The following is a 23,445-nucleotide window of genomic DNA, read 5'->3' as shown; positions in this document are numbered from 1 at the left end:
ACACTACAGCATGCAGAGGAGAAGTCATAACAGAACCATCTAAACACTACAGCATGCAGAGGAGAAGTCATAACAGAACCATCTAAACACTACAGCATGCAGAGGAGAAGTCATAACAGAACCATCTAAATTCTAAACACTACAGCATGCAGAGGAGAAGTCATAACAGAACCATCTAAACACTACAACATGCAGAGGAAAAGTCATAACAGAACCATCTAAATTCTAAACACTACAGCATGCAGAGGAGAAGTCATAACAGAACCATCTAAACACTACAACATGCAGAGGAGAAGTCATAACAGAACCATCTAAACACTACAGCATGCAGTCATAACAGAACCATCTAAACACTACAACATGCAGAGGAGAAGTCATAACAGAACCATCTAAACACTACAGCATGCAGAGGAGAAGTCGTAACGGAACCATCTAAATACTACAACATGCAGAGGAGAAGTCATAACAGAACCATCTAAATACTACAACATGCAGAGGAGAAGTCATAACAGAACCATCTAAATACTACAGCATGCAGAGGAGAAGTCATAACAGAACCATCTAAACACTACTGCATGCAGAGGAGAAGTCATAACAGAACCATCTAAACACTACAACATGCAGTCATAACAGAACCATCTAAACACTACAACATGCAGTCATAACAGAACCATCTAAACACTACAGCATGCAGTCATAACAGAACCATCTAAACACTACAACATGCAGAGGAGAACTCATAACAGAACCATCTAAACACTACAGCATGCAGAGGAGAAGTCGTAACAGAACCATCTAAACACTACAACATGCAGAGGAGAACTCATAACAGAACCATCTAAACACTACAACATGCAGAGGAGAAGTCATAACAGAACCATCTAAACACTACAGCATGCAGAGGAGAAGTCATAACAGAACATACTACCGGGTTCCCAACTTTCATCGTTCCCAAGCAAGCCGGTGGCCGCCGGGCACAGGTCTAATGTTATTAATGCTGTTAACCCTTTAACAGGTCTAATGTTATTAATGCTGTTAACCCTTTGATGTTATTAATGCTGTTAACCCTTTAACACATTGAGTACGGCGACTGCCTTCAAAATATAGGCGCTAGAATACCGGAGGTGTCTGATCGCTTTTACTTTGAAAGCCATGAACCGGAAACACTTTCCTAAAAAAGTTGACTTTACAAAGTGACCTCAACATCCGCGATCATCTTAATATATTGTTTTACGCTCCAAAAAGCGTTCATATTTTGCGGGAGAGACGGATGAGGAGCAGAAAATAAGCGCCAGCATATCGCTCTATTCATCACCACGGAGAGCGCCTGGATTAGGAGCTACGAGTCTCGCTTTCCGTCTCGCTAACGTGCTAGTCAATAACAAGCTAATGGTTGCACTGAGCGTTAAAATACGGCAGAGGGAGGCAAAGTGCCAAAAAAAAAAATAGAAAAATTCTGAATATTCTTGCGTCGCTGGGACGTCGGGAGGACGTCGCTAGGACGTCCTCACACGTCATTTGAACTCTACTCTACTCTATCCTATGACGTTCTCAGGCGTCCTACGTGCTGTAAGTGTTAATGTTATTAATGCTGTTAACCCTTTAATGTTATTAATGCTGTTAACCCTTTGATGTTATTAATGCTGTTAACCCTTTATTGTTATTAATGCTGTTAACCCTTTGTGGCACCAGGAGGGGAACAGCTTCCTGGTTTTGGACGAACAACGCTTTGCCAAAGACATCCTGCCCAAGTTCTTCAAACACAGCAATATGGCCTCCTTCATACGACAGCTGAACATGTGTAACTATTATTATTATTATTATTATTATTATTATTATTTATTATCACAGCAATATGGCCTCCTTCATACGACAGCTGAACATGTGTAACTATTATTATTATTATTATTATTATTATTATTATTTATTATCACAGCAATATGGCCTCCTTCATACGACAGCTGAACATGTGTAACTATTATTATTATTATTATTATTATTATTATTATTATTATTTATTATCACAGCAATATGGCCTCCTTCATACGACAGCTGAACATGTGTAACTATTATTATTATTATTATTATTATTATTATTATTATTATTTATTATCACAGCAATATGGCCTCCTTCATACGACAGCTGAACATGTGTAAATATTATTATTATTATTATTATTATTATTATTATTATTTATTATCACAGCAATATGGCCTCCTTCATACGACAGCTGAACATGTGTAACTATTATTATTAATAATATTATTATTGTTATTGTTATTGTTATTGTTATTGTTATTGTTAATGTTAATGTTAATATTGTTATTATTATTCTTATTATTCCAGATGGCTTCCGTAAGGTGATGTCATGTGACTCGGGTCACATGGTGAAGCAGGAGAGAGACGGACCGGTGGAGTTTCAACACCCGTTCTTCAAACACGGACAGGACGAGCTTCTGGAGCACATCAAGAGGAAGGTAACCTCTGACCCCTGACCCCTGACCTCTGACCCCTAACCCAACACGGACAGGACGACCTTCTGGAGCACATCAAGAGGAAGGTAACCTCTGACCCCTAACCCTGACCCCTAAACCCTAACCCAACACGGACAGGACGAGCTTCTGGAGCACATCAAGAGGAAGGTAACCTCTGACCCCTGACCCCTAACCCTTCAAACACGGACAGGACGACCTTCTGGAGCACATCAAGAGGAAGGTAACCTCTGACCCCTAACCCTGACCCCTAAACCCTAACCCAACACGGACAGGACGACCTTCTGGAGCACATCAAGAGGAAGGTAACCTCTGACCCCTGACCCCTAAACCCTGACCCAACACGGACAGGACGACCTGCTGGAGCACATCAGTAATACGCACACACTGTTTACCTCTCGTCAGAAGCGTTTACATGGCGTGCGCCAGGTTTCGTCCCCCAGTCCAGGGGGATCTGACTGTGTGTTTGTGTGTGTGCGTGTGTGTGTGTGTGTGTGTGTGTGTGTGTGTGTGTGTGTGTGTGTGTGCGTGCCAGGTGTCGTCCACCCGGCCAGGTGAGGACAGGAGACAGGAGGATCTGAGCAGACTGTTGACCAGCGTCCAGAACGTCCACGGGAGACAGGAAGCAGTGGACGCCAGGCTGACCGCCATGAAACGGTTAACACACACACACACACGCACACGCACAGATGCACGCACACACATGCACGCACACACACACACACACACACATCTTAAAATCGTCTCATATAAGCATTGTGGTCCAAAAATGTCTTGTGGAAATGTATTCAATTCATCACCGCTGTCCACCAGCCAGGAGAATGTATGTTCTGTAGTTTATAAATAAAGTTTGTAGTTTGTATATGATGCTGTTCTGTAGTTTATGAATAGAGTTTTGTAGTTTGTATATGATGCTGTTCTGTAGTTTATAAATAAAGTTTGTAGTTTGTATATGATGCTGTTCTGTGTTCGTCCACTAGGGAGAATGAAGCGCTGTGGAGAGAGATTTCCGATCTGCGGCAGAAACATGCTCACCAACAACAGCTTATTAAGAAGGTATTTATTATTACAACAATAATAATAATAATAATAATAATATAATGAATTCTTCAAAATAAAGGCACTCGAGTGCCAGAGGATGAGGCCGATTTTACTCTGAAAAGCCCCGCCTTCCGTTTCCCCCCCAAAAAAACCTGGGAAGGGACTTCAGACGTTACACTGTCACAACAAACTCTCACAATGAACCATGTGCAACCCAGATTCGGCACAAACGAGGGATTACATTATTTTCGCTCCTATGCCACGGAAATGTGGAACGCCCTACCAACAGTCATTAAGACACGCAAATCCCTTGACTCCTTCAAAACCGCTCTCAAAGGGAACCTACGGACGGCTGCGATTCGAAACTGGCCCCCGTAAAATCTGAAGGAAAGACCTCGTCTGAAATGAGTGGTGCAACAGCGCCCCCTGTCGGTACCCTAAACATACAAAGGGACGGACGGACGGACGGACGGACGGACGGACGGACATTGCTGGTTCTAGGAGTGGTTGCACCACTCAAAAAAAATAAAACAATCTACCTAAATAAGAGAGTAAAGACATCTTTATACGTCCAAGGCACCCAGAGGTTTTGATTCTAAGCATAATTAGCGTTAATAATGTAAACATGTATATATTTTAATGATGTGTAAACATATATTATATTTGTTTAATAATGAAAACATGGATTAATTTCCAGCTGATTCACTTCATCGTGACGCTGGTGCAGAACAACCACATCCTCAACCTGAAGCGAAAAAGGTAAATATCTCATATAATATAATATCCCATGTGGGACCATGTGAGACCAGGTGGGACCAGGTGGGACCAGGTGGGACCAGGTGGGACCAGCATGCCAACTGGGGCTGCAAAGATTCATCCATTAACCCATTCTGACCTGAGATCAGATTCTAAAAATGTCTTCCAAAATCGCTCTTCGATTTTTCAAAAATAGCAGACCTACAAGCTCGTATCGCGCCACTCGGTGGCGCGATACGAGCTTGTAGATCTGCTATTTTTCAATAGGTAAAGCACAACATGATGCTGATACCAAAATGGGTTCCCGCCCAGAATGGGTTAATTGTAATCAAATCGATTATTCAATTAGTTGTCCACTCATTTAGTAATTGATTAATCGAATCGGCAACTAATCACTAATTTTTTTTTGCAATTTATCTTAGGTGATTTCCATGCACTAAGTAAGTCTATGTCTAAGTAAAGTAAAGTAGGCCATCTCTCTTCCCTTACTGATGATAGTTGCACAGTAGCGACTGCAAAGCAAAATAAGACACATAACGATTATAATATCAAGAACAAGAACAATATTTATTTTTAAACGACCTATGTATTTGAGTTCAGAAGAGTACCGTTCCTTCTAGACTGACACATGTGTAGCTATTCTTTAATCAAATGTATGCAGTCAGAATAAGCCTAAAGACACCATGAGTTGCTTTAATTAATTTAGTTTAGTTTAATTTAGTGCTATTTGAATAGCAGCCTAATCAGCTAATCAAATTACATTTTGAATGAATTATATATTTTTTGTCTAAAATGTGTGTGTGTGTGTGTGTGTGTGTGTGTGTGTGTGTGTGTGTGTGTGTGTGTGTGTGTGTGTGTGTGTGTGTGTGTGTGTGTGTGTGTGTGTGTGTGTGTGTGTGTGTGTGTGTGTGTGTGTGTGTGTGTGTGTGTGTGTGTGTGTGTGTGTGTGTGTGTGTGTGTGCGTGCGTGCGTGCGTGCGTGTGTGTGCGCTTTCTTCCAGACCCATCCTGATGAACAGCAATGGAAAGAAATCCAAATTCATCCATCAGATCTACGAGGACCAGGTGTGTTCACACATTCTGACCTGAGATCAGATTTATACGAGGTTTCCACTGGACACACACTGGTCTGATTAACCCATTCTGACCTGAGATCAGATTCTATAAAAATGTCAGTCGTTCTTCGAATTTTCAAAAAACAGCAGACCTACAAGCTCATAGCGCGCCACTCGGTGGCGCGCTATGAGCTTGTAGGTCTGCTGTTTTTCAATAGCTAAAGCATGTTATGCTTTAGCTGTTGAAAAATAGCAGATCTACTACTGCTTGTTAGATCTGCTATTTTTGAAAAATCGTCTCAAATCTTTGAGTATATATATTGTTACAGAGTGAACGTTTTGAACTCAAATCGTTGCTTCTAAAAATAAATAAAACATAAAGCTTACCTTCTCTAGTGTCTAGTGTTGACATGATAGATATATATATATGTTTCGCATCCTAAGATAACCGATGATGTCATCATCTGCGACGTGACGCAAGGGGAGGAGCCGGGAGGCGTGGCCGATGACATCATGGAGAGCACCTTGAGGGTCCTTGAGGAAGGGTGAGACAGTTTACGCCTGTCTGTCTGTCTGTCTGTCTGTCTGTCTGTCTGTCTGTCTGTCTGTCTGTCTGTCTGTCTGTCTCCGTCCGTCCGTCCGTCGAGGACAGAGTGGTGGTCGAATGTTCCCCTAGAATCATTCATTCCGCGATCACTAATGACGTGTATCAATTAAATTAAATTCAAAGGGCTTTATTGGCGTGGGAAAACATACGTTAACATTGCCAAAGCAGAAGTGGTGGAACAATACAGTGTCACACAGCTGGATCACTGGAACTCCGAACAGAGCCGTATATACAGTCTACACAGAATAGACAATTCATCATTTTGTGCATGTAACCGAGGCCAACATGTATGTTATTATGTAAGACAAGGCAAGGCTATTTATTCCTGAAATAGTGAATAAGCGCCAGGATGCGCACGCGTATAAATCCCCCTGTAGAGATGCGTTACTAGGTGTTATGTGTGTTATGGTGTCCTGTAGAGATGTGTTACTAGGTGTTATGTGTGTTATGGTGTCCTGTAGAGATGTGTTACTAGGTGTTATGTGTGTTATGGTGTCCTGTAGAGATGTGTTACTAGGTGTTATGTGTGTTATGGTGTCCTGTAGAGATGTGTTACTAGGTGTTATGTGTGTTATGGTGTCCTGTAGAGATGTGTTACTAGGTGTTATGTGTGTTATGGTGTCCTGTAGAGATGTGTTACTGTAGGTGTTATGTGTGTTATGGTGTCCTGTAGAGATGTGTTACTAGGTGTTATGTGTGTTATGGTGTCCTGTAGAGATGTGTTACTGTAGGTGTTATGTGTGTTATGGTGTCCTGTAGAGATGTGTTACTGTAGGTGTTATGTGTGTTATGGTGTCCTGTAGAGATGTGTTACTAGGTGTTATGTGTGTTATGGTGTCCTGTAGAGATGTGTTACTAGGTGTTATGTGTGTTATGGTGTCCTGTAGAGATGTGTTACCAGGTGTTATGTGTGTTATGGTGTCCTGTAGAGATGTGTTACTGTAGGTGTTATGTGTGTTATGGTGTCCTGTAGAGATGTGTTACTAGGTGTTATGTGTGTTATGGTGTCCTGTAGAGAGGTGTTACTAGGTGTTATGTGTGTTATGGTGTCCTGTAGAGATGTGTTACTGTAGGTGTTATGTGTGTTATGGTGTCCTGTAGAGATGTGTTACTGTAGGTGTTATGTGTGTTATGGTGTCCTGTAGAGATGTGTTACCAGGTGTTATGTGTGTTATGGTGTCCTGTAGAGATGTGTTACTGTAGGTGTTATGTGTGTTATGGTGTCCTGTAGAGATGTGTTACTAGGTGTTGTGTGTGTTATGGTGTCCTGTAGAGATGTGTTACTGTAGGTGTTATGTGTGTTATGGTGTCCTGTAGAGATGTGTTACTAGGTGTTATGTGTGTTATGGTGTCCTGTAGAGATGTGTTACTAGGTGTTATGTGTGTTATGGTGTCCTGTAGAGATGTGTTACTGTAGGTGTTATGTGTGTTATGGTGTCCTGTAGAGATGTGTTACTAGGTGTTATGTGTGTTATGGTGTCCTGTAGAGATGTGTTACTAGGTGTTATGTGTGTTATGGTGTCCTGTAGAGATGTGTTACTAGGTGTTATGTGTGTTATGGTGTCCTGTAGAGATGTGTTACTGTAGGTGTTATGTGTGTTATGGTGTCCTGTAGAGATGTGTTACCAGGTGTTATGTGTGTTATGGTGTCCTGTAGAGATGTGTTACTGTAGGTGTTATGTGTGTTATGGTGTCCTGTAGAGATGTGTTACTAGGTGTTATGTGTGTTATGGTGTCCTGTAGAGATGTGTTACCAGGTGTTATGTGTGTTATGGTGTCCTGTAGAGATGTGTTACTGTAGGTGTTATGTGTGTTATGGTGTCCTGTAGAGATGTGTTACTAGGTGTTATGTGTGTTATGGTGTCCTGTAGAGATGTGTTACTAGGTGATAGCATTTATGTTGGCTTAGATAGCATTTGATACAGACTTATAGCATGTTATGTAGACAGCACTATAATTGTATTGTATTTAGTCATAGCACGCCATAGTACATATGTATAGCATAGTAGTAAATATGTATAGTTTATATGTGTAGTGTATGTATAGTTTCATTATATAGATATTCCACTGTTACTTTCTTAGCTTACGCATGTTTCATGATAAATACTTTTATGTGATGTATTCCCATGCTTTTGTTCTTGCTTAAATGTAAGTCGCTCTGGATTAAGAGCGTCTGCTAAATGCCTAAATTGTAAATTGTGTAAATTGTAGGTGTTATGTGTGTTATGGTGTCCTGTAGAGATGTGTTACTAGGTGTTATGTGTGTTATGGTGTCCTGTAGAGATGTGTTACTGTAGGTGTTATGTGTGTTATGGTGTCCTGTAGAGATGTGTTACTAGGTGTTATGTGTGTTATGGTGTCCCGTAGAGATGTGTTACTGTAGGTGTTATGTGTGTTATGGTGTCCTGTAGAGATGTGTTACTGTAGGTGTTATGTGTGTTATGGTGTCCTGTAGAGATGTGTTACCAGGTGTTATGTGTGTTATGGTGTCCTGTAGAGATGTGTTACTGTAGGTGTTATGTGTGTTGTGGTGTCCTGTAGAGATGTGTTACTAGGTGTTATGTGTGTTATGGTGTCCTGTAGAGATGTGTTACTAGGGGTTATGTGTGTTATGGTGTCCTGTAGAGATGTGTTACTGTAGGTGTTATGTGTGTTATGGTGTCCTGTAGAGATGTGTTACTAGGTGTTATGTGTGTTATGGTGTCCCGTAGAGATGTGTTACTGTAGGTGTTATGTGTGTTATGGTGTCCTGTAGAGATGTGTTACTAGGTGTTATGTGTGTTATGGTGTCCTGTAGAGATGTGTTACCAGGTGTTATGTGTGTTATGGTGTCCTGTAGAGATGTGTTACTGTAGGTGTTATGTGTGTTATGGTGTCCTGTAGAGATGTGTTACCAGGTGTTATGTGTGTTATGGTGTCCTGTAGAGATGTGTTACTGTAGGTGTTATGTGTGTTATGGTGTCCTGTAGAGATGCGTTACTAGGTGTTATGTGTGTTATGGTGTCCTGTAGAGATGTGTTACTGTAGGTGTTATGTGTGTTATGGTGTCCTGTAGAGATGTGTTACTAGGTGTTATGTGTGTTATGGTGTCCCGTAGAGATGTGTTACTGTAGGTGTTATGTGTGTTATGGTGTCCTGTAGAGATGTGTTACTAGGTGTTATGTGTGTTATGGTGTCCTGTAGAGATGTGTTACCAGGTGTTATGTGTGTTATGGTGTCCTGTAGAGATGTGTTACTGTAGGTGTTATGTGTGTTATGGTGTCCTGTAGAGATGTGTTACCAGGTGTTATGTGTGTTATGGTGTCCTGTAGAGATGTGTTACTGTAGGTGTTATGTGTGTTATGGTGTCCTGTAGAGATGCGTTACTAGGTGTTATGTGTGTTATGGTGTCCTGTAGAGATGTGTTACTAGGTGTTATGTGTGTTATGGTGTCCTGTAGAGATGTGTTACTAGGTGTTATGTGTGTTATGGTGTCCCGTAGAGAGGTGGAGGTGGTGGATGTGGGTCTGGAGGAGGTGGAAGCAGAAGACATGGACGCTCCTTCACAACCTCCAGAGGACCTGGAGAGGAGAGGTATGATGACGTCACCATTACATCATCTAGAGCAGACGTATGACATCATCATTACATCGTCTAGAGCAGACGTATGACATCATCATTACGCAGAGGAGTCGCCCCCCCAAAAAAAAGAATAAAGTCAAAAGTGGAATTAAATATTCATATTAAAACTGGCAGTTCTTCTGACCATCCAATCGGTTGAAATACGGTAGGCTCTCCAGCCGTGCTAAAATGAGCATGACGGCACAGCCAGCCGTTAATAGAATAGATTTGAGGACGGATTCATCACGTTAGAAATAGCATCAGTTTGCTGCTGCTTAGACAGAGGTTCGTCAGGGCAGCACAAACATTGACAAAAAAGTTACAAAATTAACAAAAACATTCCAATTATAAATGTAATTTGTGTTATATAGCCATACTTTTTATGACTTCTCCTCTGCATGTTGTAGTGTTTAGATGGTTCTGTTATGACTTCTCCTCTGCATGTTGTAGTGTTTAGATGGTTCTGTTATGACTTCTCCTCTGCATGTTGTAGTGTTTAGATGGTTCTGTTATGACTTCTCCCCTGCATGCTGTAGTGTTTAGATGGTTCTGTTATGACTTCTCCTCTGCATGTTGTAGTGTTTAGATGGTTCTGTTATGACTTCTCCTCTGCATGCTGTAGTGTTTAGATGGTTCTGTTATGACTTCTCCTCTGCATGTTGTAGTGTTTAGATGGTTCTGTTATGACTTCTCCTCTGCATGTTGTAGTATTTAGATGGTTCTGTTATGACTTCTCCTCTGCATGTTGTAGTGTTTAGATGGCTCTGTTATGACTTCTCCTCTGCATGCTGTAGTGTTTAGATGGTTCTGTTATGACTTCTCCTCTGCATGCTGTAGTGTTTAGATGGTTCTGTTATGACTTCTCCTCTGCATGCTGTAGTGTTTAGATGGTTCTGTTATGACTTCTCCTCTGCATGTTGTAGTGTTTAGATGGTTCTGTTATGACTTCTCCTCTGCATGCTGTAGTATTTAGATGGTTCTGTTATGACTTCTCCTCTGCATGCTGTAGTGTTTAGATGGTTCTGTTATGACTTCTCCTTTACATGTTGTAGTGTTTAGATGGTTCTGTTATGACTTCTCCTCTGCATGCTGTAGTGTTTAGATGGTTCTGTTATGACTTCTCCTCTGCATGCTGTAGTGTTTAGATGGTTCTGTTATGACTTCTCCTCTGCATGCTGTAGTGTTTAGATGGTTCTGTTATGACTTCTCCTCTGCATGCTGTAGTGTTTAGATGGTTCTGTTATGACTGCATGTTGTAGTGTTTAGATGGTTCTGTTATGACTTCTCCTCTGCATGTTGTAGTGTTTAGATGGTTCTGTTATGACTGCATGCTGTAGTGTTTAGATGGTTCTGTTATGACTTCTCCTCTGCATGCTGTAGTGTTTAGATGGTTCTGTTATGACTTCTCCTCTGCATGCTGTAGTATTTAGATGGTTCTGTTATGACTTTTCCTCTGCATGTTGTAGTGTTTAGATGGTTCTGTTATGACTTTTCCTCTGCATGCTGTAGTGTTTAGATGGTTCTGTTATGACTTCTCCTCTGCATGCTGTAGTGTTTAGATGGTTCTGTTATGACTTCTCCTCTGCATGTTGTAGTGTTTAGATGGTTCTGTTATGACTTCTCCTCTGCATGTTGTAGTGTTTAGATGGTTCTGTTATGACTTCGCCTCTGCATGCTGTAGTATTTAGATGGTTCTGTTATGACTTCTCCTCTGCATGTTGTAGTGTTTAGATGGTTCTGTTATGACTTCTCCTCTGCATGCTGTAGTATTTAGATGGTTCTGTTATGACTTCTCTGCATGCTGTGGTGTTTAGATGGTTCTGTTATGACTTCTCCTCTGCATGCTGTAGTGTTTAGATGGTTCTGTTATGACTTCTCCTCTGCATGTTGTAGTGTTTAGATGGCTCTGTTATGACTTCTCCTCTGCATGCTGTAGTGTTTAGATGGTTCTGTTATGACTTCTCCTCTGCATGTTGTAGTGTTTAGATGGCTCTGTTATGACTTCTCCTCTGCATGCTGTAGTATTTAGATGGCTCTGTTATGACTTCTCCTCTGCATGTTGTAGTGTTTAGAATAGCATAACCATCTAAAGAAGCATTATGTTAGTTTATAAATGAATCTAGTGCGTCAGAACTGCTCTGTGCACCTTTTTGAGTGGTGCAACCACTCTGACAACCAGCTTTGTCTGTGTGTTCATGTGACTATGAGCATCATATAATGAGTATAATGAGAGAGAGAGAGAGAGAGAGAGAGATGCCTGCTAATGAGAGAGAGAGAGAGGGGGGGAGAGAGTGAGAGAGAGAGAGAGAGAGAGAGGGGGGGGGGAGAGAGAGATAGAGAGGGAGGGGGAGGAGGAGGAGGGGAGAGGGGAGTTGCACCCCTCGTTTCACATGGGTGTGATTTTATTTTACGATGTCTAAAAGGCTAAACATGTACTTATATTCAACGACAGAAGGTTATTTATTCACAATCATTTGAGCCACAATGAATGCATCTGCAACATGTTATCCTGAAAGCCTTGCTGTCTACAGCAGATCTACAAACCCCCCCTAACCCTAACATGTCATCCTTCCTGACAGCCCTGGAGTGCAGCTCATCTCTACAACAGATCAACAAGCCCTCCAGTCTACAACAGATCAACAAGACCTCTAGTCTACAACAGATCAACAAGGCCTCTAGTCTACAACAGATCAACAAGGCCTCCAGTCTACAACAGATCAACAAGGCCTCCAGTCTACAACAGATCAACAAGGCCTCCAGTCTACAACAGATCAACAAGCCCTCCTCTAGCAGCGCCCTACAACAGATCTCCAAGCCCTCCTCTAGCAGCGCCCTACAACAGATCTCCAAGCCCTCGGGCGGGCTGGTCGCTGAAGACCCGTTCAACATGATGGAATCCATCATGAACGAGAGCGCCGCCATCTCCCAGAACATCAGCCTGCTGGGGAAGTAAGTGCTGTGCTGTGTCTGGTCTGTGCTGTGCTGTGCTGTGCTGTGCTGTGCTGTGCCTGTGCTGTGTCTGGTCTGTGCTGTGTCTGGTCTGTGCTGTGCTGTGCTGTGCTGTGCTGTGCTGTGCTGTGCTGTGCTGTGCGCAAGTTTTTCTTCTTTCTATTTAATTGTTCGGCCTGTTTATTGTTTTTTATTTATTTGTTTATTAACGTCTATGGGGAAAATGGATGGGGAGTTATTTCCTCGTCGTTCTGAAAATCTAGTTTTGTTTTAATCTTGATGATTATGGCGTACATCTCATGAAAATGTAAAATAGTCTTAATGTTATTAATGATAATATAATGTTATTCTAAATGTGTCCACAGGGTGGAGCTGATGGACTATCTGGACAGCATTGATTGTAGTCTGGAAGACTTCCAGGCCATGTTGTTCTGTAAACCCTTCACTGATGAGGTAATATGTGTGTGTGTGTGTGTGTGTGTGTGTGTGTGTGTGTGTGTGTGTGTGTGTGTGTGTGTGTGTGTGTGTGTGTGTGTGTGTGTGTGTGTGTGTGTGTGTGTGTGTGTGTGTGTGTGTGTGTTGAGTGTTGCAACCACTCCAAAGAACAGCAATGTCCGTGTTCACCTATGTGTGTGTTGGTTCATGAGCTTCAGTATGACTACCGTACCAGTAGGGGCGCTGTTGTGCCAGAAACAGAGAGAGAGAGATAGTTTTAGAGCTGCACTGTTGCCCGCTCCCTCCACTGGCTCCCGGTCGCTGCGCGCACAGAATACAAAACTCTGATGCTGGCATTCAAAGCAACCAAAGGTATGGCTCCCCCATGTCTTGCAAGTATGATTGAACCCTACAAACCCTCCCGCGCACTCAGATCAGCCAACGCAGGGAAGCTGGAAGTACCCTCACTAAAAACGCCGGGACAACAACGCTCCACACGTCCCAAACTCTTCTCCCTACTGGCTCCAAAACTGTGGAATGCACTTCCCATTGCAGTCAGAACTGCAGCATCACTCCCAATCTTCCGCCGTAGTCTAAAAACCCACCTTTTCAGACTCCATCATGGCCCATAGCACTTACCCTAACCCCTTAGATAGCATTTCTGTAGACTTAGATAGCATCTGATACAGACTTATAGCATGTTATGTAGACAGCACTATAATTGCATTGTATGTAGTCATAGCACGTCATAGTACATATGTATAGCATATAGTATAATATACAGTATATGTATAGTTATATAGATATTCCACTGTTACGTTCTTAGCTTACGCATGTTTCATGATAAATGCTTTTTATGTGATTTTAAGTGATGTATGATGCCTTTTTGTTCTTGCTTAATGTAAATCACTCTGGATTAAGAGCGTCTGCTAAATGCCTAAATTGTAGAGAGAGAGAGGAGAGGAGGGGGGGGGGGGGGGGAGAGGGGAGGGGAGTTGCACCACTCAGTTCACACGGGTGTGATTTTTTTCTCCTGCAGGACTTTGTGGTTTCTAAGGACGGCAGTGAGCAGCTGACCAGAGACCGCTTGGACACTGAAGACAACACAGGTCAGTGTTGAAACGCGCCACTCGGTGGCGCGATATGAGCTTGTAGATCTGCTATTTTTCAATAGCTAAAGCATAGCATGATGCTGACACCAAAAGGTGTTCCCGCCCCAAAATGGGTTAAAGAACCCGATCTGGAGCGGAAGATGTGGAAACACACGGTGTTAACGTAACGTTTGTCTTCCAGACAAGCGGCTGATCCAGTACAAACACTGCCCCCTGCTGGCCTTCCTGGACGGCAGCAGCATGCTGGAGCCGCCGCAGACCTCCTGCTCCACAGTGCCCTCTAGTGACGACATGCTGCTGCTACACTCCTCCTGCCAAGGTCGGGGATGTTTTCATTATTGTTTTAGTTTTTAGTTGGTTTTGACTTATTTATTATTTTAATGAATTCGGTTGGTTTTAGTTTGCTTTTAGAGCGCGTTTGTTAGTTTTTTATTTCGTTTTTTTATTTTTGTGAAAACTAGTGATGCACCGAATATTCGGCCGCAGAAAATATTCGGCAGAAAATGGCTAAAAAAAAGCATTTTCAGCCTAATCGATTTTTATTTTTAATAAATCGATACATATCGTCGGGATATAATATTGATATATCGCGATATACGATATATCGTTACATGCCTAATATATATATATATATATATACAGTATATATATATATATATATATATATGGCTCCAAAACTGGCTCCAAAACTGTGGAATGCACTTCCCATTGCAGTCAGAACTGCAGCATCACTCCCAATCTTCCGCCGTAGCCTGAAAACCCACCTTTTCAGACTCCATCATGGCCCATAGCACTTACCCCACCCCCTTAGATAGCATTTCTGTTGGCTTAGATAGCATTTGACACAGACTTATAGCATGTTATGTAGACAGCACTATAATTGTATTGTATGTAGTCATAGCACGCCATAGTACATTATGTATAGCACTTTGAGGTTCATTAGAATGTAAAGTGCATTATAAATAAAATCCATTATTATTATTATTATAGTAGTATATATGTATAGTGTCATTATATAGATATTCCACTGTTACTTTCTTAGCTTACGCATGTTTCATGATAAATGCTTTCATGTGATGTATTCCCATGCTTTTGTTCTTGCTTAAATGTAAGTCGCTCTGGATTAAGAGCGTCTGCTAAATGCCTAAATTGTAAATTGTATATATATATATATATATAATAATATTCTCATTTTTTTTGTTTGTTCCTCCAGCGCCCCCCAGTGAGCTCCTGGAGGAGGAGGAGCCTAGCGCGGCGCCTCGTAGCTCCGCCCTCGTCCGCTTGGAGCCGCTGACCGAGGCCGAGGCCAGCCAGGACACGCTGTTCCACCTGGTGGCGCTGGAGGAGCAACAGCACCCCCTAGAGGACACCTTGTGAACTGTCCCCCCTGAGTGTGTGTGTGTGGGGGGGTTCATGCTAACAGCTAGCCGCAACAAATGAGTTAACCCATTCTGACCGGGCACCCATTTTGGTGTTGGCATCATGTTATGCTTTAGCTATTGAAAAATAGCAGATCTACAAGCTCATATCGCGCCACCGAGTGGCGCGATACGAGCTTGTAGGTCTGCTATTTTTTGAAAAATCGAAGAACGACTGACATTTTTTTAGAATCTGATCTCAGGTCAGAATGGGTTAATCAGACCAGTGTGTGTCCAGTGGAAACCTCGTATGAATCTGATCTCAGGTCAGAATGAGTTAAGCAGTAACAACAGCGTTTTCTCTCAGTCAGTTGATTCTTCTTCATATCCATATGAGTGAAACGGCCGGGAAGACAAACACAGTCCTTATATAACCCATTCTGACCTGAGATCAGATTCATACGAGGTTTCCACTGGACACACACTGGTCTGATTAAACCCATTCTGACCTGAGATCAGATTCATACGAGGTTTCCACTGGACACACACTGGTCTGATTAAACCCATTCTGACCTGAGATCAGATTCTAAAAAATGAGTCAGTCGTTCTTAGATTTTTCAAAAAATAGCAGACCTACAAGCTCGTATCGCGCCACTCGGTGGCGCGATATGAGCTTGTAGATCTGCTATTTTTAAATAGCTAAAGCTTAACATGATACCAACACCAAAATGGGTGCCCGGTCAGAATGGGATAATCCCCCTATGGGGATTACAATGTAAATAAAAGGTACATGAACCTGTGGATTTTGCCTCGCGGACCCAAAAAACTGAAGAATATTTTGTTGAATGAATTGAATAATACTTTGTCCACAATTCCATGCTGTATTGATGTTTGTACCGTTAGGAGAGATGCAGGCAAACGTTGATCAGAATGACAATGTAGGAGCCATAATGTGATCTATATGTGTTTTGAGTATGAGTCACGTTAATGGACAGATTGGGCACTGCACTGGTAGTGGTGGTGGGCGTGATCACTGGGGCTGGGCGCTGCCACGCTAATAACTACACAGCGTTTACCTGGCACTAGAGTTGAGGAACTTGGACGGAGAGGGGGTGAGCTGGGAGTCGACATTTTCTGTTGACCGCAAACAACGCATCTTAACATCCATGCCGGCCCGGTAGTATATAATAGTTAGCTGGGAACTGTTGTGTCTTACCTGTGCTGCGGAGAAGAATAAATTGTCAAACTGGCAGCTTGGACTGGATCTGATTCCTTTGCGTGCGCGTCATACAAGTGTCTCTTTAATACTCTCATGCTTAGCTCCTCGGCTCACGGCTTTTGAACAGCCTACAGCCGCAACAGACAATTTAAAAAAATGAGAGAGAGGGGAGGAAAATGACCCTTTTTTTTTTTTTTTTGCGGGGCCCAGAAAGTTTCACAATGATTCTGTAAAGCTTTGTATATATTCTAAACTCATGGAAATGTATTTATTATTGTTTTTGTTTTGTTTACATTTCTGTCTCCATGACGCTGTAATGTTTTGTAAAACTAACGTTTTCCTTTTGATCAGTGTGTTGTGTTCAGTTCTCACAATGTACGGAATGGAACCGCTCAAAAATAATCATGGTTTAATTGGGGACCTCCTAAAATAATCATATTTGAACTGGGGACCTCCTAAAATAATCATATTTGAACTGGGGACCTCTTAAAATAATCATATTTGAACTGGAGACCTCCTAAAATAATCATATTTGAACTGGGGACCTCCTAAAATAATCATATTTGAACTGGGGACCTAAAATAATCATATTTGAACTGGGGACCTCCTAAAATAATCATATTTGAACTGGGGACCTCCTAAAATAATCATATTTGAACTGGGGACCTCCTACAATAGTCATATTTGAACTGAGGACCCCTCAACATCATTTAGTTTGACTCTTGTGAAAAGTACAGATCTACAAGTTCACAACCCCTCACATTGTTATGCGTCGTGAGCTTGTAGAGCTGCTATTTTCTCAAACGTTGCTTCTTTCTTGGGTCATATTTGACAATGTGTCCAATATTTGACCATGTTGTATAGTATGGTTATTATTTGGTTACTTTTCTATAGGGCATTGTAACGGGGACAGACTCCATCTCCCAGAGGTCTATAGGTCATTGTAACAGGGACAAACTCCATCTCCCAGAGGTCTATAGGGCATTGTAACGGGGACAGACTCCATCTCCCAGAGGTCTATAGTGCATTGTAACGGGGACAGACTCCATCTCCCAGAGGTCTATACTATAGGGCATTGTAACAGGGACAGACTCCATCTCCCAGAGGTCTATAGGGCATTGTAACAGACAGACTCCAGCTCCCAGAGGTCTATAGGGCATTGTAACGGGGACAGACTCCATCTCCCAGAGGTCTATAGGGCATTGTAACAGGGACAGACTCCATCTCCCAGAGGTCTATAGGGCATTGTAACAGGGACAGACTCCATCTCCCAGAGGTCTATAGTGCATTGTAACAGGGACAGACTCCATCTCCCAGAGGTCTATAGTGCATTGTAACAGGGACAGACTCCATCTCCCAGAGGTCTATAGTGCATTGTAACAGGGACAGACTCCATCTCCCAGATGTCTATAGGGCATTGTAACAGGGACAGACTCCATCTCCCAGAGGTCTATAGGGCATTGTAACAGGGACAGACTCCATCTCCCAGAGGTCTATAGGGCACTCCCTGACTTACTTTAAACATACAACAATTATATACAATGCAACATTGTATTATGTGTACACTTTTACTGTCTGTTGTTTTGTTTACTGTTGAGTGAGAAATCAGTGTTTCACATTATTACACAAATCACCTGACCTGGCTGGGTGTCTCGAACCTCTGGCCGACATAATGGATTCTGCATTGTGTATTTACTATTTATAATATCATAACCTTTATGGATTCTGAATTAATAATAACACAACCATTATGGATTCAGTATTTATAATATCATCGTAAGCATTATGGATTCAGTATTTGGGAAAATCTAAACAAATAAAGAAATGTAAGAACTAAGCTCCTTGTCTAAGTCTTCAGTTACAATCATTTTCATATAAATGAAGAGCATGTTTATTTGTATTTTTCCTTTTAACACGTTGCAAACCATGAAAAAACAACATACTATAGCCTAGTGTCGAGAAACATGATTTGCATCACTTTTTGAAAAACGACATAGTATAGTAGTTATATTATGTTGAAAAGCATGACTGTCATTTTATTTTTTTGAAAGCCATGCATGAAAAACGACAAAATATACTATTTAGAAAAGCATGATTTTCTTGTTTTTGCATCGTCATACCATGAACATTGGCATACCATGTTGAAAAGGAGGATTTTCATTAGTTTTATCGTAGAAAACCATTACATGTCACACTATTATGTTTCATGTTTTTTTTACGATGAAAACAAATGATCCTACCATTTACTTTTGACCTACCACGGGTTAGTTGTAACCTGCCACGCATGTCAGGATCCACGGTGTTGTCTGACTGTTTTCTTTTAAGCCACCTAGGGATAAATGAAACAACGCCTTCTTCAGATAGACAGACTGCCCATAATAGCCGAGACAGAACAGTATTTAGCCAAGATTTTTGCATTTGTCTTTTGCAATCCACCCAATTGCAGACCCCTGAGCACAGGTTTATGGACATGTCCCAGACTTCCAAATACAAGGACAATAAGCTGACAGTTATATCCCAAGGCCATAATACGTTCCACCAGAAGCTGATATTTCATAAGTTTGGATGTCAAACAAGTGAATTGACATGCGTGTCCTTGTGATCAAACCAGTCTATTTTTACAGTGCTGTGTGTTGTGATATACAACATGATATGTGTATGAGTGCCTATGCTGTGTACTTGTACGTGAATATACAAATGTACAGGATATGTATTGTGTACTGCCATGAACTGTAACATACTGACTTTCTGGTTAGCCACTGAAACCATCTCAGAGAGCAAGGCCACTTGCTGCTAGCGCCAATGTTATTGTTATGTCTCAGTGGCACGTCATGAGGACACAAGGATCCAGACCTATATATGTTTCTGTATGTGTGTAATAAATTGTGAACCTTTGGCGAGAGACTGTCTGAGTGTCCCGTTATTGTTGTTCTCCCGGGCCCGTCGATCGCCGCCGTTACCACAGGAATAATTCAGTTGGATTATCACACACCACCCAGCCTGCACACACACACTACCGGTCAGCCAGAACCGGACCAGGGTCCATACTTGAGATTACAACAGTTGGTGCCAGAAGTGGGATTACCAGCAAAAGGTGAGTCACTCCATGTTATATTCTTGCTAAGAGAATAAGTGCACTCTCCTCTTGTCTGGTAATTTCCATGTTTATAGTTGTATGCAGGATTTCGTTTTTAATTAAATCCTGCCGGTGTCGTTCTCACAGATTTTAATATTGCCTCCAAATTTTCACTGACATGGACCCTGTTAGTCAGCTTGTTTGAAAGTGACTGGTGTAGTTCTTGTGACTTGACAGAGTTTGGAAAAAGACTGCGTCGTGTTTTACACGCAGCAAATATGGTTGGAGTCCATATTTAGCCTGACGTTTGGTACGTCAGCAGAACAGAATTATTCTGTGTGTTTTTTACACTGTTCTTGGAGTAGGATAGTGGCCTAGTGTTGTATCACGCAAGCTAGGTTTGAAGCCGGGGTGAGGTCGTATCGCTCCGCACAACAGCTGTGAGTTGCCTGTTGTTTTCCATTAATCTGTTAGATGTTTCTAGCAGGGTACGGTCTGTGATACAGTGAGATTGATTGATTGAATCAATTTTGATCACAGCGTGCTAAGCCTGTGGGTCTTCCCACAGCATACATTGTTTAGTTCCACTCTGATCATTTGTGTTAAAAAAAGTCACTGTAGATAGAACATTTAGGTACCCAACTGAGGTATCAGTAGAGGGCTGGTGTGTGAAGTGATACAATTTTGAATATTCCTGCTGGTCTGTATTTGTTTTGTGTTTTGCGCCGCATATTTGGAGCTTGGAAATGGGCCAGGGTAAAAGCAAGGTTAAGTTTGGGGAGGGCTTAGGAGTCCAGGGGGGACCATCCAAAACCAGGTCTCAAAATGTTAAATACAAAACATCAGAAGACGTTCCTCCTGGGGCATGGGGAAAATGTAAACAAAACACAGCACAAACCCCACTGCCTAATGAGACTCCCATACAGTTTGTCACTCGGACGGTTGGATCGTTTTATACAGATCCATTTGTTGAGCTAATGGCTGGCTGGTCAGAGGTGCGTGTTCCTCGCTTAGCAAGACCTTATCCAAAAAAGGGGTCATTCACAGCAGAGCATATGACAATGTGTAAACGCATGATTTTTGATTATGAGGGAGATTCCAAGTGGAATTATCCTTATATGAAGGAAGCTTTCTCCGCCTGGGAGAAGGCAAAGCCAACATGGGATAAAGCTCACACCCACGAATGTGTCCAGTCTGCCAAGCATAGTCAGTACGCATTCCCTGCTAAATCTGCTCCTTCAGCAGATAAGGATGAGGATGATGAGGTCATCGCTCAATTAATGTGCGGGGTCACTGCTCCTGAAGCAGCAGGTGGAGTAAGAGATGGTGGCCAAAGGGCACACATAGGGCCGGCGCCTCCGCCCCCAGCCGGAGACCCGGATAGGTGGCAAGAATCCCCAGGTGCGGTAGACAGAGTACTGGCAGGATTACAGCCAATACAAGCATCCTTAGTGACAGTGCCAGCAAAGGCATTTGCAGAGACAGTCCCCCCGCCTACAGCCACTGCAGTGTCAGGAGCCATACCCAAAAAGGCTCCCCAGAGTAAGGTGGTCACTCATGAGCCCGCCAAGACTAGGGCTGCAAGCCAACGTGACTTAGAACAACAGTTTTCACAATTAAGTGAAGAATTAGCCAGCGAAGTAGAGGCCGCTGACAAGCAGGCTAAAATAGCTTCCCTGATACATCAAATGCAAGTGGCAAAAGATGCACTAGATAGGGTGGAGTCAGAGACTAAAAAAGGTGAAGCTAATGTGATGGAGACGCAGCATGCATTTCCGTTTGTGACTCTGAGTGATGGAAAAGTCATGATAAAACCCACTGACATCATCGCACTTTCTGCGATCTGTGACAAGGCACCCAATCCAGCACAGAACCCAATCACTTTTTGCTCTTACTTACAGAAAGTGTGTAGATATCACCAGCTCTCAGGACCTGATTACAGGTTCATTCTGGAACAATGTTTAAAAGACACCCCAGAGCAGGAAGTGCTGGAAGCGGTGAAGGGCTTAGACCCTCAGTTTGATGCCCCTACCGTTGATGGATATGCGTGGCAAAACCAGGAGCATGTAAAGGCTTTGTTTGCTGACCTAAAAACCTACCTAACAAAATTACATGCACAGACACGCGACATTACTTTTGCAGCCGCCTGCAAGCAGTTGAACAGTGAGGCAGCGTCTGCTTTCTTCATGCGTTTCCATAGTGCATGGGTTGAACATGCTGGGCTTCCCACGGAGGACAAGATGGCTGTATTGTTTATCTCTACATTTTTGAGCAATATGCTCCCTCAACATAGTCAGGCGGTGAGAATCTTATTCGCCAATGTAACACAGATGTCTGTAGATGTTTTCGGGAAGCAGCTAAGAGAGAAAGATGCTGCAGGTGTTTTTCCCTTAGAAAAGTCAAAAGGCCCCTTAACTACAATGTTTTCACATCAGGTGGATCAACAGGGTGGCGAGGAGGCCTCAGGCTCCTCCCACGGAAATAGGAGAAATGACAAGTGTTATTTCTGCCATAAAACGGGCCACTGGAGCCGCAATTGTAGGAAAAAGGGACGCCGTCAACAGGGTCAGCAAGGTCAACAGGGTCAGCAAGGTCAGCAAGGTCAACAGGGTCAGCAAGGTCAACAGGGTCAGCAAGGTCAGCAGGGTCAGCAAGGTCAACAAATTCAGCAAGGTCAACAAATTCAGCAAGGTCAAGGTAATAGCCAGGGCTACAACCAGGGCTATGCCCAGGGTGGTCAGAATGACGGGTCACAACAGGGGGGAAACCACCAATTCCCTATGAAATGGAACGGCCCGTCTCAACAGAATAATTGAGGCTGCCCGCAGACTAGAGCCCCGGTGCGCGCAATGCTACAGTTAGAATTAAGTGGTGCTTCTGAAACTATGCCTATGATGTGTTTAGAATTGTTCGATTATCAGCAGAATATATGGTGCTCATATTCATTTTTGGTAGACACAGGTGCTGATCGCTCATCTTTGGCAATGAAGTATTACAATGGCCCTGTATCGTCAGCATCTATTGAGTCTGTGGGAATAGATGGGGCTCCTATCATATGTCCAAAAACGCATCCAATGGATGTCCGTTCCCCAAATGATCCATCATTGAAGTTACAACATAAGTTTGTTGTGATACCAGCATGTCCCTTTAATTTAATAGGCAGGGATCTGCTTTTTAAACTGGGATGCACCCTTTCTTTTGGAAAGACAGGATTGACACTACATACAGATTCACTTAATCATGTTATGCTGTCTCACATGCCCAAAGGACCTGCACAGGCTCGGTCTCACGTCACTCTGTCAGAGGCCGATCTGAAGGTGTTAGGTACTCTATCACAGTCCATTAACCCCTCGCTGAAAGCTCCTTTGAATCAGAAGCCAATATGTATTTTTTCCCCCGACAAGGACAGCGAGCCTGGCTCCGATGTGTATATAGATCAGTTATTAGTGTTCCCAGACATGTTGTTGTTATCAGATAACAAGAAAGCAGTGTTCATGCTGGCCGCAGAGAGCGGGGCCACGGAAGGGAGAGCAGGCTATTCAAGGCCTATTTCTTCCCCTATCAGCCCCTGCATTAAATCGACTCTGAGCAGGCATTCCACTCAGACTCAAGCGCTCCATATTCCAGATTATTTAAGGGACATTCCTAGCACTTTTTGGGCCATGCATGGTGCAGACACAGGCTTTATAGATTGTACACCATATAAGGCGGTGTTAAAAGAGGGCGCACGCCCGGTTTTCTGTAA

At 42.6% G+C, this 23,445-nt stretch overlaps 1 protein-coding gene across 2 annotated transcripts in view; it reads left to right on the top strand.

Moving 5' to 3' along the window:
• The window catches only part of hsf2 (heat shock transcription factor 2), an 18,660-nt gene extending 3,163 nt beyond the window's left edge, over nt 1-15,497 (top strand). Inside the window, exons 2-14 of one of the 2 annotated variants that reach the window (XM_083792472.1) lie at nt 1,693-1,801; nt 2,348-2,478; nt 3,029-3,150; nt 3,474-3,549; nt 4,232-4,293; nt 5,291-5,354; nt 5,789-5,889; nt 9,433-9,524; nt 12,131-12,500; nt 12,866-12,953; nt 13,975-14,044; nt 14,229-14,366; nt 15,261-15,497. In XM_083792472.1, the coding sequence (XP_083648598.1) occupies nt 1,693-1,801; nt 2,348-2,478; nt 3,029-3,150; nt 3,474-3,549; nt 4,232-4,293; nt 5,291-5,354; nt 5,789-5,889; nt 9,433-9,524; nt 12,131-12,500; nt 12,866-12,953; nt 13,975-14,044; nt 14,229-14,366; nt 15,261-15,424 (1,587 nt within the window). In that variant the 3' untranslated portion in view covers nt 15,425-15,497. Of the gene's footprint in view, nt 1-1,692; nt 1,802-2,209; nt 2,242-2,347; nt 2,479-3,028; nt 3,151-3,473; nt 3,550-4,231; nt 4,294-5,290; nt 5,355-5,788; nt 5,890-9,432; nt 9,525-12,130; nt 12,501-12,865; nt 12,954-13,974; nt 14,045-14,228; nt 14,367-15,260 lie in introns of those variants that run through there. The other variant, XM_083792473.1, reaches the window with a different exon arrangement.
• The last annotated feature ends 7,948 nt before the right edge of the window (nt 15,498-23,445 follow it).

This window comes from Protomyctophum parallelum (genome assembly GCF_964188405.1).
Source record: "Protomyctophum parallelum genome assembly, chromosome: 20".
NCBI lineage: Eukaryota > Metazoa > Chordata > Actinopteri > Myctophiformes > Myctophidae > Protomyctophum > Protomyctophum parallelum.
Note: the sequence above shows the minus strand (reverse complement) of the source record. Positions and strands in the feature narration are given on the sequence as shown.